The following is a 17,224-nucleotide window of genomic DNA, read 5'->3' as shown; positions in this document are numbered from 1 at the left end:
GCACCTCACCAACTGTGGCCAGCTCTAACTGGTATGGGGATCATGGCGATGAGCTGCCCACCAGCCTGGGAATCCCATTTACCCAAACTGCTTTTTGGTAAGACTCAATCCACATTCTTGGGCTGAGTTGGATGAGACCTCTTGGCAAACATAGCTAAAATCTGTCTCTATGCTGCACTGGAAAGGACAGAGAGAAAGGACTGCAGAAGCTCTCTTCCCAGGAGAGCTCATAAACATGACTGGCATGGGGAGAACTGAGCCCAGGGGAAGAAAGAGACTCAGGGAAAACAGGCAGACACAGAGGGAAGGGAGCAGGAGCAGCCATGCTTACTCCTGACTGCCCCATTCCTGAAGAGGGGAGACTGCAAGGAGCTACGGATGTGTTCGCTTGTCAAGAAAGTCTCAGCCTGTGTGGCCAAGAGGGAAGAGAATAACCCAGACACCTGCGGTGTCAGAAAATCCATGTGATGGGGCTGTCTCAAAACAGCGAGTGGTAGATGGTGTGAAATGCTGTGGAGACGTCAAGAAGGTTGAGAACTGAAAGGTATTCTTTCGATTTGGCAACTGGGTGGTCACTGGTGACTCTTATGAGAAGCTGTGGAGGGTTGAAGAGTGAGAAGAATTAATGGGGAAAAAAATCCTTTTTCAAAGAAACTTAGTCAATAAGGACAATGGGTAAGGAGCAACCAATTCTAAGAAGCTTTGTTTTAGTCTGGGGGCAACCTCTGCTTGTTTGTAGGCTTTGTGGAGCTGCCATTGGAGAGGGAGGTTGAGGTTCCAGGAAGTGGGAGTGGTGGGATAAGGGACAGAGCGAAGTCTTGGAGGCCACAGAGCAGGATTCAAGAAACAGAGCACTGAACAGGAGCAGAAGGGAACAATCTGAGGAGGGATGTGGACACAGATGGGAGGGAGAGAGGAGCAAATGGGCAAGGAGTTTCTCACTTTAGGGACTCTGTTCTGTGAAGTAGGCAGTGGGGTCAGTCATTTGCTGAGAGCAAAGATGAGGGACATAGACAGAGAGCGGTGTAATTACAAGTCAAAGATACACCCATCAATGCTGACAGCCCAACTGAGGGTGTCAACTATGAAGCTGTCATGCTTAGCAACCCAGGAGAGGGGAGCAGAAAATAAGCTGATGCCAAAAATGGAGAACGGTTGACAGTTTCAGGGGAAGTTTTGAGTTAGAGGGGATAGGAAAGCTCAGGATCCTGATAAAAATGTCCATATGTGATGGACCACGGGCTCAGGCTAGGGAGAGGAAGCAGCCCGGGAGAAGGCTGAGACAAAGAGAGAGGAGGTCAGGGAACTGGGCTAAAGGAGCCGCAATTTCAATAAACAGCAAGGAGGGCATGGGAGAAGAGGAAGCATGGGGGATGGTGATCCCAAAGGAGCAAAGTCTCAGTTCGGGAGTTCAGAAGAGAAGACTACAGGTGATATGACATCAGGGAGTGGGACAGAGAGCAGAGCAGAGCCTGGAAACAAATGAGGAGAGGTCTAGGTCTCAGAAGCAAGGCCTTTAAAGACCTGTTGCCAGAGGGAGCCAGAACCTATCAAGTCTTAGAGCAGAGTCTACAGAGGGTCAGGCAGCTGACACTGTGGGAGGGGGACCTTTAGAGGGGGTGTAATTGGCAACTGCTAGAAGTCAGGTAGGGCCGGACTGACCATGTTCTGGAAGAGTACTCCGCAATTCATCCTGCAACAATTTTTGCACTAAAAGCCCCTTTGCATCCACTGAAGCCACTCTGCCTCCTATTTCTCAGTATATCCAAGGAGCCCCATTTCTCCTCTCAGACTTGCATTCTATAATGGGAGGACCCAGAACTCACTGCCATTTCATGACTTAGTCAAGGGCCAAAGGATCTGACTGACTTCAAAGGGGGCCATTATGGGAGTAAGTCAAAAGCAGGATCAGCTCAGACGTTAGTTAAGAGCCACTGAAGTCAGTCACTCGGCTAGCAGCTTTTTCTTTTAATTTCTAAAAACCCATGTTCTGTTTTCTGCATGCAAAAATAAAACCAAACCACGACATAAAACATTGGTGCTAAGTCCACAGGAAAAGCCTGGGGAGAGGCAGGGGTGTGGTGGGGTAACCAGTGCAGGGGTGGTGTGGTGGGGCAGGGCCTCGCACCCTTGCAGGGAAGGACACCCTCCGTCAGCTCAGGTGCTGAAGTGGGCCTCTCAGCAGGCAGGGTCTCTGCGATGGGAAAGGAATATGTGACTCTCTACTACATTACTAAGATCTCTGGCCCAGCACACTATATGTCATAGGAGGGAAGCCAAGCAGTTAGCCAGGCATTTCTGCTTATTTGTGGCCTCCAGTTGGTCCTGTAGAAGGATCCCAATCAGATTTTGAGCCTGTCGCAGCCCTTACCTGACTGTCTGACACATAACACCACGATGCTCACTCAGGGGAGGTGGGGGTGGGGGCCACAACAAAGGAAAGATGACCAAGAGCATGAATTAGTGAGGTAATTACAGAGGGAACCTTGCCAAGTCAACTCAACAGGGAAAAAAAGATTCAAATATTGAAAGGCAAGTGGCTAAAACCCAAGCCAGAGTCATGTGTGCCCCAAAGAGCAGAGGGCTAGACCTAAAGATTGCCTGGCTACTGGAGCATTAAAGACTTAGTTACTCCCGACTAGGAAACAGGACTATGGAAGCCCAATTGTGGAGGAGAGCCTGGCAAGGGCTGGTGAAAGAATGGCAGGCCAAGGGCGTGATTGTTTCTGAAGCCAAGATGGCCTCTCAGCCTGCGGGGTGAAGGAAATGAGCAGTAACACCAACTGACAAGGAGAGAAGAAATGTTTTCTCTGAGCAGAATGTTCCCATTGACAAAGGCCCTACACACAAGAACTTTCTTAAACTTCATCTCTTAGCAAAAATAAAGCCATGACCTAAGACTCCCTTGAAATTAGTCACACCGTGACCAGACCAGAGACAGCTGCGTCTGCAGGCCAGGCCATGGGCGCGTCCGCTCTCATCTCCCCCAGCATCATCAGTAGTAGCTTCCTTCTCCACCAAGTCCTCGCTGGGGAAATAGCCTGATTCGCCGCAGCTGCCTATGCCTCCTCCTCCCAAACACCTGTCACAGGCCATGAAGATCCCTCTCCACCTGAGATGCAGTCTGGAATTCCTGTGCCTGCGGCTTCCAGAACACTTCCCTCTGCATTCTTGGAGAAGTGACATCCTGAAGTTGCTTCAAGGTCACTGAAGGACTCTGGCTCCTCACCTCTCAAGTTTTTCCCTTCTCCATCCTAGACACAACATTCCCCCAGGAGCAGTTAGATCGGGCTCCTGGCTCACCCTCTGGCCTTCTCCAGCCTCCATCAGAAAAGCGTGGCCACTAGTGTCTTGGCTTTTTCTGGGCTGTGGGGAGCCCAGGGGCAGGCGAGTCAGAGCACTCGCTCCTGATCTTTGGCTCTGTGAAAGTGGAGAAGCTGAGGGCTAGGATGTCTAAGAAGGAGGAGAAGCCCAGCAGGGTGAGCTGTTCTGGGGGCCGCCTCCTTGGCCAGCCCCTGCCTCTCAGGTTTCCAAGGCAGAACTCAGGGTCTGGACCTGAGTGGAGACACTGAAGAGATGGCCACTGACAATCACTCCCAGGAAAGCAGGTTCTGACACCGAAGAAAAGCTATGACCCCAAAGTCAGTGACACAGAGGACAGGCTCTGCAGTTGACATCTCCTTAAGCCTGCCAGTGAAATCTGAGCCTGAAGCCATCAGCAGTCCCTGCACAGCCACCCAGCCCCATCAAGAAGGCCATACCACCTAGAGCACAGCGGCCACCTAAGTCAACATCGGGAGAGGGGGCATGAGGAACAAATACCCTGAAAACCGTTAGAACCCAAATAGGCACCAATTGAGACCTCTGGCCTCTAGAAGCCTCCATTACCCTGCACAGGGCAGCATCCTGTCCCAGCAGGCCAAGCAAAGGCAAACAGTGACAGTCTTTGGCTGTGCTGGGCCAGCGATCACAGGCCTGCTACACGTCAGAACCTCTCTCCCTTCTCTCCCCCACCCCTCAGGGCCCAGGAGGACTTCGGATATATACACTGCTCCTGAGCCCTGCACACTGAAAGGTGAGAAAAGTCTGCTTTCCTCAGCAGAGGGAGGTCACCAAGGAGGTTAGGTCCTCCCGAGCCTGACCGGCGCGGTCTTGTCCAGTGGACCCTACACATCTGATTTGTCTGGGAATCGGGAACACCTCCCTCTTTGCTGTTTATTACTGGAATCTTCTCTGTAGTGGATGCACGATGGCTCCCAAATGAATGCTGTAAGATGCAAACGGCAAAGAAGAGCACTCCATGGCTCGACAAGACTCGTCTCACATCCACGGTCTGAAGAGAATGAGCTGAAAGGTGGGGACAGTGGTCGACAGGACGGGGTGGCAGCTGCCAGGCTGCTTGCTCTACTGCCAGCTCTCACACCTGGGAGACGCTGCTGGCCAGGCGGAAGGACATGCGTTTTGCTTTTTCGTTCTCCTGAAAGGAAAAAAAAATATATATATATATATGTGTAGCATTAACATGGCCCAGTGTAGCACCTGTTAATGTGGAAAGGCGCAGTGTCCAGACTGGGACTCCCCAGAGCGCAGGTGTCCTAGTCTAGCCCAGGAATGCAACAGCGAGGCTCACTGCAGCCACTGAACACTACAGTGTGCCAAGTACAGTACACAACGGGGGGGTGGCTGGTCGTGCCCTGGCACCCAGCAGGCAGGCAATACAGTTCAGTGGAATGAAACAGCATTAAGTGATATTTCGAGTCTGCCTATGTGGGACCAGACACAAGGTCGGAGGAGCTCTCTTTGCTGCGAGCAACACCTCTCCCTCCTTCTCTACACCAAGGGACTGGAAATACACCTTCCTTTCTCCCAAACCCAAGCTGAGATCAGATAGAGACAGCTGTTTCTCCTCTCCTAGGGATCACAGTGCAGAATAACCAGCCCCGAGCTAGGAGCTGGGAGCCCTGGCTTCTTACCCTGATTCTGCTGCTAGTTTGCTAGGTGACCTGGGCATGCACAGTCACCTTTCTGAGTTTCAAGTCTCAGCAAATTAAACTTCAAGAGCCTCACACGCTGCCTTCCCCTTAGACTAAGGCGCTGGGAGTGAGGGTTCATGGTCACCACTCACCTGTGCCTCCCCAGAAGTCTGGCTTTAGGTTGCCCTACACATGGCTGCTTGGGTGCCCCCTGCCTGCCCCACCACCCCCCACGCCCGCCCACCACCTGGCAGCAATCTTTACCATGTGCCGCCGCCGCCTCTTGGGCTGGATGCCCTCCTGCACATAGGGGGGCCATGGGAAGCCCTGGGGAGTGGAATACCCACTCTCGCTAGACACCTCCTCGGAGTCTGAGTCCTCCTGCCTTGGCTGGGCAAACCGTTTCTCTGGGTAGATCTCCTTCAACCAGCCCTCAAAGAACACTTCCAGGCAGCGGCCGGCCTCTGCAACTTCTGAGTCAGGCTGAAGGGGAAGGACAGCAGTGATGGTCCTGCCCATTCCCACCAGCCCATCTCTTCGTGGTCCCTCAAGAGCTCTATGGCAAGTGCAAAGCCTGGCTAGTTTCCTGGAGGTCTAGGAGGTGACATTTTCTCCTAAAGACTTAAGACAATCAGTTTAGTGGCATCTCTCAAAGCAGAAGTGGCCCTGACAGTTACCCACAGATGGCCAACCACTAGCACTCCCCCTTCTTCCTCTTGAGTCCATGCTGAGGCCCAAGAGTGGGAGAGAGCTTATAAATACTCACTATGGAGGCCCCAAAAAGTCTGTTCCCAAGTCTTCATAGCAACTCAGGACCAAACCTGATATCCCCATCCAGCCAAGAGTCTTGGGATCCCCGGGAAATAGGGGAGAGGGAAAACAGGCAAGACATACATAATTGAACTTCGCACAGTTCCAGAACATGAGGCGGACGTCTGATACCACCTCCTCTGGGGTGGTATAGTGAGCTGGGTCCTTCTTTTGCAGCTTCCTCCGGATGATCGACAGGTCCATGGGTCTCTTGATAATCTGGTAGTAATGCCGGGCCTTGGGGGAGGAGAGAAGGGGAAGCCAAGCAGGAAGAGAGAAAAAGTGGAGGTAGAGAAGAAGAAGGAAAAGATGGAGAATGAGGTAGGACAGGAGTGAAAGAACACAACAAAGAGAAGGGCAGCAAGAAGAAAAGCGGAGAAAGAAGACAAAGAGATGGGGGAAAAGAGGACTGGCTCACTGTCCAGTCCGGTGCAGTGGCCGTGGGGTTGGGGGGCTGTGGTGGCCACGGCTGGGTCCGCTAGTCCGGGCACGTATTAACTCGACTTCCAAGTGGCCATGCTCTGAGCCCACCCTGGATACCCCTGGGACCCACCACGGGCCCAGGACCTCGGGAGCCGGCAGAAACAGGCAGCCTTCCTTACCAGCGGGCTAACGGGCTCGTGGAAGGGCAGGCTGAGGCTATTGCAGCACAAGGACAGCACCAGCTTTTCACACTTCTGCAGAAACCAGAAGGGCAGCATGTTACTTCTCCCCAGCCCCACCTCAAGAAGACTGAAGACAGTGACCCTGGTAACTCCAGCAGGGCAGTTCTGTCCCACAGGGCATGGGCTACCATGAGAAGGCAGAGCCCAGCCTCCCAGACCAGAGGAAAACAGCTGGCAGGAAGGAATTCACAGCAAACCCCCATGGGCCAGGCTGTCGGGCATCACCCAACAGAGAGGTAGGTAGAGAGGCCTCCCAACCCCTCAGAAAAGTCTCAGCCCCTGGCACAGGGGTGCTGCCCCAGGCAGGGAACCTTGTTCCCAGAGACCCCTCCCTACCTTTTGGTCATAGACACTCAGGCCAGGAGTGGCCCGCATTCCAGGTGGGTAATAGCGGGCATTCTCACAGTCATACTCCATCTCTGGCTGGGTCAGGCTGCGGCACAAGGTACACACCCAGTCTCCCCTGCAGAGGCAGGTGAGGCCCAGTGAGGCCTCAGCACATGGCCCAGAGCCACCGCCCCTATCCCTCTGCTCCAAGATACCCAGGGCAGGTGGGGGTGGGGTGGGGGTGCAGTAGTCTGGGAGACTCAGTACCTAGTCCTCCCTGTAAGGAATGGCTTCCTAACCACCAGCTTGAGAGAAATTCAGTAACTCGGGATGGAGTGAATCCAGAAAAACAAAGGACTCAGCAAGGGGCTGCAACAGGAGTATGGGGACAAATCTGTGTGTGTAGGAGGAAGCTGGGAACAGAGGAAGAAAGGAAACCACTCCAATCTCAAACGTCTGCCTGTCCGTGCACACAAGACACAGCAGCAGGGCTGCTAACTCACAGACCTGCAGTTCACAGGGGCCCAGACCGGGAAGAAGCCCAGCCCAGGGAGCTGTGTGGGCCTGGGAGAGGCCTCTCGGAAAAGCACCCTGCTAGGACCTGCATGGCTTACCCTGGGAAGCCAAGCAAGGCCGGCAGGTGGCAGGAGAGGTGGAACACTTTGGGGCAGCGGTCACAGCACAGCAACTCCCCCCCGTTGAGGCACACGGCGCAGAAATCCTCGTTCTCCATGGGTACTGGGGGCCCCTTCTTGGCTCCAGGGTTCCGAGGAATGAGTCTTTGTTCCTCAGGAGATACACCCTCCCCCTCTGGTGCCTGCTGCCCAGCCAGAGAAGTGACAGTGACCTTTCTTCCCCCAAGACTTGGGGCCTGGATGGCATCAGGCATGTTGTTCTGGCTGACCTTGGAGAAGAAGGGAGTCAGCAGTCAGAGCATAGCACCAACGAGTTGTGGAGGGAGGGAGAGGATGGACTGACCAGGCCCCCAGGCCAGCTGAGCCCCAGGAATGCTGGGACAGCCCCCTCACAGCCAGGGGTAAATCTGCACCAGGTCAGCGTCAGCGACAGAGCCAGAATTCTGGCAGAAGCAGAGAGAAAAGAGAGGCTCCCAGGGTAAGCCAAGTTCAAGGACAAGACAGCAGAGCGGTACCTTAATGGACATGCTGGAGGACTCAGTGCCACACTCGATGATCAGCAGGAAGCTCCCATCCTGCTCATTCTTTTGCGGCTTCAACTTGAACACCGGCATCTCCCCCGAGGAGGCAGCACAGATCTTGAGTCGCTCCAGCCGCACGTAGGGAATCTTAGGCTCGCTGTGGAAGGGCCTGTGGCAAGAGAGACACCTCTGGGTCTCAGGAGGAGCCTCCTCTGACCCCAGCCTCTAAGTCAGCTCATCCACGATGCACGATCCCACCATACTGCTGCCCCAGATCCCAGTCCCACCCTGTGCAGGCCTACATGGCACCTTCCTGCCCCGGGGTTGGGGGGGTGCCCTCTGCTCAAAGAAAGGGAATTCCTAAAGAGGAAGCACATGCCTCCTGCTGCAGGAGCCAGGATATCCTCCCACAAGATCCTAGGCTCCCAACCACATGATTCTACTCGAGGGTCTGGGAGTTGAAGAAGACGGTTATAGGTAAAGTTCTGCTTCTAGTTAGTCATCAAGGATGCTGGCTTCCTGTGCCAACCTCCCAGGACATGAGGTTGGAGGGTTAGAGACGGAGGTTGGGCCAAAAGCCCGTTACCTGATACTCTGATTCTCTTTTGCATCCATCTCCACGGCTCCTTGTTCAAAATTCTCATGCTCTAAGACAAAAGACAAATGCCTGTGATGTACATTTCTAACACGCCCTATAACCCATACCTTCCACTCATATGTACTACGCATCCCGTTGGCCACACACCTGTCACGCAATCATTACCCACACTGTAATCATTCATAATGGTGGCAATCCTACCATGGCTCTTCTTCCTCAGAGAGAAAGAAGCCCACCTTCTTTTAAAAAGATAAACAGGGGCATCTGGGTGGCTCAGCCGGTTAAGCATCAACTCTTGGTTTTGGCTCAGATCATGATCTCAGGGTCCTGGGATCGAGACCCACATCAGGCTCCATGCTCAGTGCAGAGTCTGCTTGGGACTATTACCCTCTCCTCTGCCCTTCCCCCCACATGTGCGTGTGTGTGCTCTCTCTCTCTCTCTCTCTAATAAATAGATAAAATATTTAAAAAGACAACAGAGGGGTCCCTGGGTAGCTCAGATGGTTAAGGTTCTGCCTTTGGCTCAGGTCATGATCTTCAGGTCCTGGGATTGAGCCCCACGTTGGGCTCCATGCTCAGTGGGGAGCCTGCTTCTTCCTCTCCCTACCCCTTACTTGTGTTCCTTCTCTCTCTCAAATGGCAATAAATAAAATCTTTATAAATAAATAAATAATAACTAAAAAGACAAACAGATATGGGGTGCCTGGCTGGCTCAGTCAGAAGAGCATGCAACTCTTGATCTTGGGGTTGTGAGTTCGAGTCCCATGTTGGACATAGCGATTACTTAAATAAAACTTCAAAAATATTTAAAAATTAAAAAGATCTTGGGGTTGTGAGTTCAAGTCCCATGTCGGACGTAGCGATTACTTAAATAAAACTTCAAAAATATTTAAAATTTAAAAATTTAAAAAGTTAAAAATAAATTTAAAAAACCACACTTTACATTCAGAGGCTGTCTAGGGGTGAGTGTTGGGTCAGGTGCTGAGGGGCCAGCTTCTCACCTTCCAAGTGAGTTCAGAAATCTCTTGTTCTCCATATACTAGTGTTACATGCTCTGAGGAGTCCTTCTGTCCAGCCTCTGCCTTTCCACCCAAGTGCTGGGATTTTAGTACTACCTGAGAGTCTAGTTCATACTCCATAGGCAAAAGGGTCCCTGCAGCCCTACCCTGAGTAGTGCAGTAGAGCCTGTGTGGACGGGCAGGAGGCGGTGTGGGGATGGAGAAGGAAACTGGCATTTACTGAGCACCACTCAGCACCAGGCACTTTCCATGGGCAACCAGGGTCCAAAAAATGTAACAGCTTAAAATTCAGGGTCCCATTATTATGCAGTTAATAAGAACCAATCATTGTTCAGTTGGTCTTTCAGTCAGTGTGAAAAAACAAGGGGAAAAATTATTTCATTTTCATTTATTAAATGTATAAGAAATGGAGTGATCATTACAGACTAAACACATATCATACATTAAAGAGAAAAAGTCCCAAATAGTCACTCCATGGTTGCTTTCAAACTTCCCAGCTAGCTCTTGCTTATGACAGAAAAAAGGAAGACCCATTTGAAAAGGTATGTAGGTAGCTGAGAAGAGAATCAGAGGGTGCCTGCTCTGGTCCAAATTCCCTTTACTCTGGGGCACAGCACAAATCCATAGGACTGCCAGGTGTGAGGCAAAGCATGGCCAAATCTTGTTACTACAGAGAAAGTCATCAAATGATCTCACTGTAGTTATTGGTCCCAGTAGTCTATGTAGTAGCTATGATTAGCCCCATTTACAGAGAAAGAAACCAGCTCGGAAAGGTCAAAGGTAAAAAGAACAGAACAAAGAATAAAAGAACAAAGGTAAAAAGTTTTCTAAGTTAGATATACCTGACTCCAAAGTCAGATATGCTCTTTTCCCTAAAATATTTTGCTAAGGCTAGCCCCTCTGGGATGAGTTCTTCCTGTTTCCCCCGCCTCTCCTCCGCCTCCAGAACTTTTTGCATGGAAATGTTACAGGAGGCTAAGTCCTGGCCCCAGTGAGGGAAACAGAACAGGTCCCAGTAAGTCCGTGTTGGAGGGAAGTGAAATGAGCCTGAGAGAGAAACGCTTCTCCCTCCTGCCTCGAGCCTGTCTCCTGACCTGTATCTGACCGGAAGTGCTGAGCTCATGCCTGTGGCCTGCACGAGTGACAGGCTGCTTATTGGCTTGCACCTCACCTTTTGGGTTCCGGTATTGCTGTAGAGCCATGGATGTATTGACTGCTGAGACCAGTGGAGGTTTCTTCACAGAGAGGTTAATTGGCTCCTCCAGTTCTGAAGGCATAGCCAAATCCTTGGAAACCTCCAGACCCGGGGTTGTAGAGTCTTGTCCCAGAGAGTCAGTGAAGCGAGTAGAATCCTCACTCTCCATCTTTCAAAAGTGAAAGGCCAAAAAGAATCAAAGAAATCAGATGGTTTTACTGTTAGTAGTCATAGAGCTATTAAGCTAATGTCAGGATAAGCCTTTGCCACCCTGCTGCTCAATGATGAGCAGAGGAAGTTTTATGTCATTTTCCCTAGGACTTACCTTACACAGGGCATTCCCAAGGGAGGGGTCAGCCCCATCTGTAGAGCACAGGCTCCCTCCAGTTTGGCCAGAGCCAGGACTGCAGCTGGACCCGGTTTCCGGTTGCATATCAGAAGCTGGAGGCATGCTCTGCAGAGGACAAGTTGCCAGACTTGGCATAGTCTGGGTGGCATCAGACATTGGGTTGGGCCTGGCCTGCGAGTGATCACTTGCTAGGCTTGTGATGGCCTGGGAGGAATCATTCATCAGACCAGGCACAGACTGGGGCGTGCTGCGCACAAGGCTGGGTACAGTCTGCAGATGACTGACTGTCAGGCTGGGCATAGCCTGGTTTTGACCACTCGTCAGGCCAGACACAGTTGCGGGTGTGCTGCTCAGCAGGCTTGGGACCATGTGGGAAGGGGCAGCGGTCAGGCTGCTCACACTCTGGATCTGTGGCTCTAGGGTCCTTGCCAGCCTGGTAGATGACAGCTCCATCTCCAATGTGTTGGAGAAGCCCATGATGCTCACCGAAGTGGAGTGCTGCGGGAACGAAGACAGCGCAGAGTCAGGCCGTTAGCAGGGGATGAGGGGAAGGGAGGAGAAATGCAGCCCAAGAGAGTTCCCATGCTCAGATTTCACTGCAGCCTCAGAGTCTAGTAGCTGCAGGGAACTCAGACAACACATGAAGTCCTATTCCCAGTCCCCTACGCCAAGGAGGCTGCTAGGCTCTGACAGAGAGGGCGGCACAGACTGAGGACACTGGTGTGCATGTGTGTTTGTGAAACAGTGATGAAACAGTGTGGGAGAATGACAGAGATCACCTACAACCTGCCATGAGGGTGGTACACACACACACACACACACACACACACAGAGCCATCATCAGCCCATACTCTTCACCTCCATCCAGTACTTAGGCATAGGATCAGACTGTGGGACTGCCCTCCAACTTCACATTTCCCACTGACTAAACCACTAGTGCCTTCTCATCCCTGCTGGCATTCCTGTGGGCTAGTTTCTGCTACATATAAATGGAAAGAAGTCCAGAAGGCTCAAACTCTGATCTGCCTCAGGCCTTCTCTGAGATAATGCCAAGGTCTAGGGGGACCCAATCAGTCCTGGGGAACCTGAGCCAACTCTAGGCCCTTTTCATGGGCTTGCTCAGATCAACTCCAGAACCACTAGAATTAAGGGAAAGCTTTGACCAAGAGATGGGAAAGTCTTTCTTAGCCCAACTCTATCTGTCCAAGACCTTCCAAGCCAGAAGCAGAGAACATCAGAGCAGCTAGGTCTTAATATGACCGAGTATGGACAATCACTGGATGAGGCTGTAACTTCCCAACCCCAAGAATTGTTTTCTTCTGCTTGGTGTTACAGGGAGAAGAGACCTAAAGGTTCACAAAGTGAAGTTAAAGACATAGATTTCTGCGCTGGATGCATTCTGTTTCACAGGTTGGAGAAACACATATGATGGAGGGAGGATGGTGAGAGACTGGTTCTAAATGTAACATTTAGGAATTTAGAAGTTTGATATCCCTGCCTTTTTTTCTTTTTAGACTAAAGATAGAACAACTTGGCATCTTTTGAAAGTCAAAGGGGAAACAAAGAGTAAATATCTCTAAGCTTCCAAAATCAGTGTCTTCAGCCTTTCCCCATGAGTAAGATATTCAAATTTCCACAGGAAAGTAAACACTTCAAATATCATTTCAAGTTTCACTACAAAATTAGCAAACCTATTTAACAGTGAAGAAAGGTTGTCCTAACCTCAGTGAATGTCCCTTCAGTCACCCAGTTCTTCAAGTCAGATGCTAGGAGGGGAAGAATCAGTGGGCCATCCCTCCTCCCTCACCCAAGCTAATTCCAAAACCCATCAATTCTACCCCTTAGACAAGTCACATATCTTCCCACTAATTCCTCTCTCTATTGCTGGTGTCCTAGTCTGGGTTACACTCTCATATTTTCCCAGACGATAGCAGTAGTCTCCTCATTGGAGAAATATTTTCAAAACACAAATCTGACCACATCATTCCTTTGCATGAAACCCCACAGTACACTGCACTGTTCTTAGGACAGCTGTGAAAATGACTGCCCATCCCGTGTCCTACTCTAGCCACCGTTCACATAACAACCCTCCCATTCTCTGAGCTCTAGCCACTCAGACATTTTTTTCAATCCCTGAAACATGCAAAGCTCTCTTTTCACCTACAACCTTCATCCCCTTCAAACAGACCTCTTCCTCTCCATGGAACATTCTCCTATCCCTGCCCCTATACCACTTGTCCTTCTAAACTCAGCTCACTTGTGATTTTTTTTTTTTTTTTTTTTTTTTTTTTTTTTTTTTTTAAAGCCTTTTTTCATTCTGTGGCCCAGACCTCATTCCTCCCTTTTACATTCTTGTAACTCCTTTTATTGGGGGTGGGGTATATTCTCCTAGTTGTGAGACTATATGATGAATCTCTATTTTCCCCCATAAACCATAAACTCCATTAGGGCATAGATTTTATCTATTTTGATTATCCACTGTATTTCTAGACCCAGGAGCAGCTTCTAGACCTGGCTGAATAAATGAATTCATGAGCTATTTAAAATTTTTTAAAAAACAAAAACAATGTATGACTGTTTATTCTACAAAACTTAAATCAAATAAATAGCAGCTCCACTCTGGGTCTATGTGTCTCTCTAAAATCATGATTGTCTATATATAGCTAACATTTATTGATCATTTATTATATGTGAGGAAATTTGCTAAGTATCTTACATACATTTCCTCACTAAATCCTCATCACAAATGTTAAAGGGTGGTTGTGAAGGTGACAAGAACAAATCCAGGTAAAGGGTTAGAACACCGTCTGCCACATGGCAGGTACTCTGTGATCCCCAGCTACTGCCGCTGCTGCCCCTCGTATTGTGACTGTTAGTGTTGTTCTTGTGGCCCTAACCCTATACTTAAGAAAAACAAGGCTCGGCAAGGCATCTGAAATGTTTTATGCAGTTGAACACATCACTTTGTAAATCTCCATTTTCCCTTTATTGGTGCTCACACATAGAAATGTAATTGATTTTTATAGATTGACCTTGTACTCAGAGACCTTGCTGAAGTCGCCTGGGGAATTTCTGTGCACACAAATCATGTCATCCGTGATTAGTTAAGTTTTACTCCTTCCTTTTCCTGCATTTGTTTTTCCGGCCTTACCCTGCCAGCTAAGTACAGGAGGACCAGGTCAAATGAAACTAGTGAGTGTAGCCATCCTAGTCTTATTTCTGATCTTGGGGCAATCCTTTCAATGTTTCAACAAATAAGCATGACATGTGATGTGGGATTTTTACAGATTTAGAATCCGGATATCCGGCGCCGAAGCCACACTCTTAACCATGGCCTGTCTGGTTTGGTCCTTCTCTGTGTGAACTCATCTTCCCCTCTCCCACACTCTGCTTCAGTCACTGTCCTTACCTTGCCTGCTTTCTTCAACCTTCTCTCTCTTCCTCTCCTGTTTTTCTTTTTCTTATCACCTCTTTCTCTTCTCTCCCAATGCTTTCCCCTTGTTATTTCACTGCTTTGTTAAAGCTTTTATGTTCTATTCCTAATTCCCAATTTTAAAAAGCAGATGAGCCAAATATAAATGCCCTTTGTCTCCCCAAAGTTTGTTTTTTATATGTTCCTTGGTAGTTCAATAGTGTTCAATAAAAAGGCTCCAATTTGCTCTACCATCTAAGTCCCAAGATAAATACTGAGGAGAAGGTGGTCTGGGGAGAAACTCAAAACAAACTGGGTAGATTAAGTACGGAAGAGCTATCTCAAACATGCTGTAACCTGCCTCCCCTTGGCATCCCCACTGTCCAGGTTACACACCACCACAGCTTTTTAAGATTCTATCTTTCCTTATCTCAGGACAAGAATGCCCAGTGATGGTTGCAATCCCTTCTGTAATATATGACAGTCTAATCCTTTGAGTTGGTTTCTTTCACCCTTTCCCCATTTGACATGTATATCTTCTGCAGCTCTGGTGGTCATTTCGTCTGCCAAAGACACAGATGGCTCTATGAGATCCTTGGTGCCAAGCATGAAGGGCACCAAATAACTGCCAGTGGCAATCCCAAGTAAGAACAGTCAGGTGCTGCATGTCACAAAATAGGCACAACATGAAATTCCCAAGGACAAAAACTCCCCAGATTAGAGATAGGCTATCTCCACCTCTATCTCCAGATTAGAGGCAGGATGCTTTTGTAGGATAACAACTCCCTTTCCTGATTACTTATTGCATATCATGAAGTGTGACTTAATGCAATGATAGAGAGGGGTATGCACACTGAGCCATGGAAGAACTATGGAAATTCTATCAGAGTTTATTTTGAGCTGGGCCTGCTGAACCTGCTCCTATAGCAGCCAGCACATAGCACAGGGTCAATAACATGTCCTAAGATACTGAAAACTAGTCTTCTTCATGTCCACATCCACAGCCAACCTCAAGGAGACCAAGGCCATCAGGAAGTGGGGGGAAGCTCTGGTAGTGGTAAAAAGAACCTGAGAAACATCCATGCGAGAAGTCTGAGAAGGATCTCAGAGGAAGTGCAAGAAGGAAGCCAACCCCACCCCATTTCTACAGGCTACACAAATACAGTGGCATTTCAGGAACACAGGTATACTGTGGTGGTATTGTTGCTATTTCATTTGGCTCTCTGGAGTGAAGAGGTACAAAATATAAAAACAAAGGATGCTCAGTGGGTTAAGCCGCTGCCTTTGTCATGATCCTAGGGTCCTGGGATCGAGTCCCACATCGGGCTCCTTGCTCAGTGGGGAGCCTGCTTCTCTCTCTCTGCCTCGGCCTGCCGCTCTGCCTGCCACTCTGTCCGCTTGTGCATGTTCTCTCTCTCTGACAAATAATTAAAATTTTAAATACACACACACACACACACACACACACACACACACACACAAAAGGAACTATTTCTTGTGCTGGAACAAAGAGAGGATTGAGAACCTCCATCCTACCCTGCTGTCAGTGCTACCAGGTGAGTAGGGAGAAGGAGAGGGCCAAATTTCAGGGCTAGGAAAGGAGGCTGGGTCTCCAGGGTCTGGATGGAAGGATGGGGCTTCTTGAGAGCATGCCAGGCTTGGGAACGTGGCTGCACTTGACATTTGGTGTCGCACACCCAGGAGAAGCTCATCCCTCCATGGAGATGATGCTGCCTGCCCTCTCTAGCACCCAGGATCCTTCAGGGGTCAAATGTGAGGAGGCAAAATTATATGGCTGGCTGTAAGGTCTGTATAGAGCAACTGCTTCCCAAGTTGTCAGCTACATAACGGATACCTTACCTTCTTCACATACAAAACCTACAGATTTCATGAGGGAAAAATATGTATTTTGAGGTTTGCAAGTGAAAATAAACTATTTTCTAGTTCAGGGCAGAAAGAGAAGTCAAAAATGCCAAAAACATTGACTCTGATAATCAGCTCAGGCACTGGGGTACAAGGGGAGACTGCCCTGAGCGTCTTACCTAGCATCTCTTCGCTTGCTCCTAATTTTCTCTCCTTCTCCCATACTTGCATGTCCCTATCTCTGTTCCTTTCCTCTCTTGTTTTTCTTCCTTGATCTGTTTGCCACCTGCCTGACCTGTGACCTGTCTAAATTAACCCACCTGAAACCTATAGAACGTACCTGTCTGAACCACCTGCCTTCACAACGTGCCTGACCTATGACCTCCCTGAACTGTCTGACTTTCAGGCTCTTTTACTAGTCACCTATGCAGTTCTTCACCCACATAGCCTATCTCCTATTTGACCTCTGCTCTTCCACCTGGCTTCCCCCTCCCCATCCTCACCATTCAGATCTTGTTCTGGAGTTCAATGTGCTCACATTATTGCAATGACTGGCACACGGTATTATCGAAATTCAGAGAAAGCATGGTTCCTTCATTCAACAGAAAAGGAAACTGAGACACAGAGTCATCACTCACAGATTTCCCAAGCATATATAGGCCCAAGACTAGGAATCTGGGCGAAGGTTTAAAAATCTTCTGGCTGGTTTTGATTTTGTGCCATCAGCCAGAAAGCTAGTAGTCTAGTAAGACATGATAGAGAAGTCAATAAACAGACACTTAATGCACATGCCCTGAGTTTAATAAAAGTTCCAGGTTCTTACAGCAAGATAATATTGCTGGGGATAGAATAGCACA

General features: G+C 49.4%; 1 protein-coding gene across 1 annotated transcript in view; it reads right to left on the bottom strand.

Moving 5' to 3' along the window:
* Positions 1 to 4,179: 4,179 nt before the first annotated feature.
* LOC111159506 (tripartite motif containing 66) overlaps positions 4,180 to 17,224 on the bottom strand; it is a 51,732-nt gene continuing 38,687 nt past the window's right edge. The window contains exons 12-21 of the mRNA XM_022522028.1: positions 11,069 to 11,590; positions 10,720 to 10,912; positions 8,518 to 8,578; positions 7,926 to 8,100; positions 7,390 to 7,679; positions 6,785 to 6,911; positions 6,386 to 6,460; positions 5,868 to 6,020; positions 5,238 to 5,456; positions 4,180 to 4,477 (exon numbers count right to left, since the gene is read on the bottom strand). Of these exons, the coding sequence (XP_022377736.1) occupies positions 4,418 to 4,477; positions 5,238 to 5,456; positions 5,868 to 6,020; positions 6,386 to 6,460; positions 6,785 to 6,911; positions 7,390 to 7,679; positions 7,926 to 8,100; positions 8,518 to 8,578; positions 10,720 to 10,912; positions 11,069 to 11,590 (1,875 nt within the window). The 3' untranslated portion in view covers positions 4,180 to 4,417. The remainder of the gene's footprint in view (positions 4,478 to 5,237; positions 5,457 to 5,867; positions 6,021 to 6,385; positions 6,461 to 6,784; positions 6,912 to 7,389; positions 7,680 to 7,925; positions 8,101 to 8,517; positions 8,579 to 10,719; positions 10,913 to 11,068; positions 11,591 to 17,224) is intronic.

The sequence above is a fragment of the Enhydra lutris genome, unplaced genomic scaffold, assembly GCF_002288905.1.
Source record: "Enhydra lutris kenyoni isolate GAN:26980312 unplaced genomic scaffold, ASM228890v2 scaffoldscaffold68, whole genome shotgun sequence".
Classification (NCBI taxonomy): Eukaryota; Metazoa; Chordata; class Mammalia; order Carnivora; family Mustelidae; genus Enhydra; species Enhydra lutris.
Note: the sequence above shows the minus strand (reverse complement) of the source record. Positions and strands in the feature narration are given on the sequence as shown.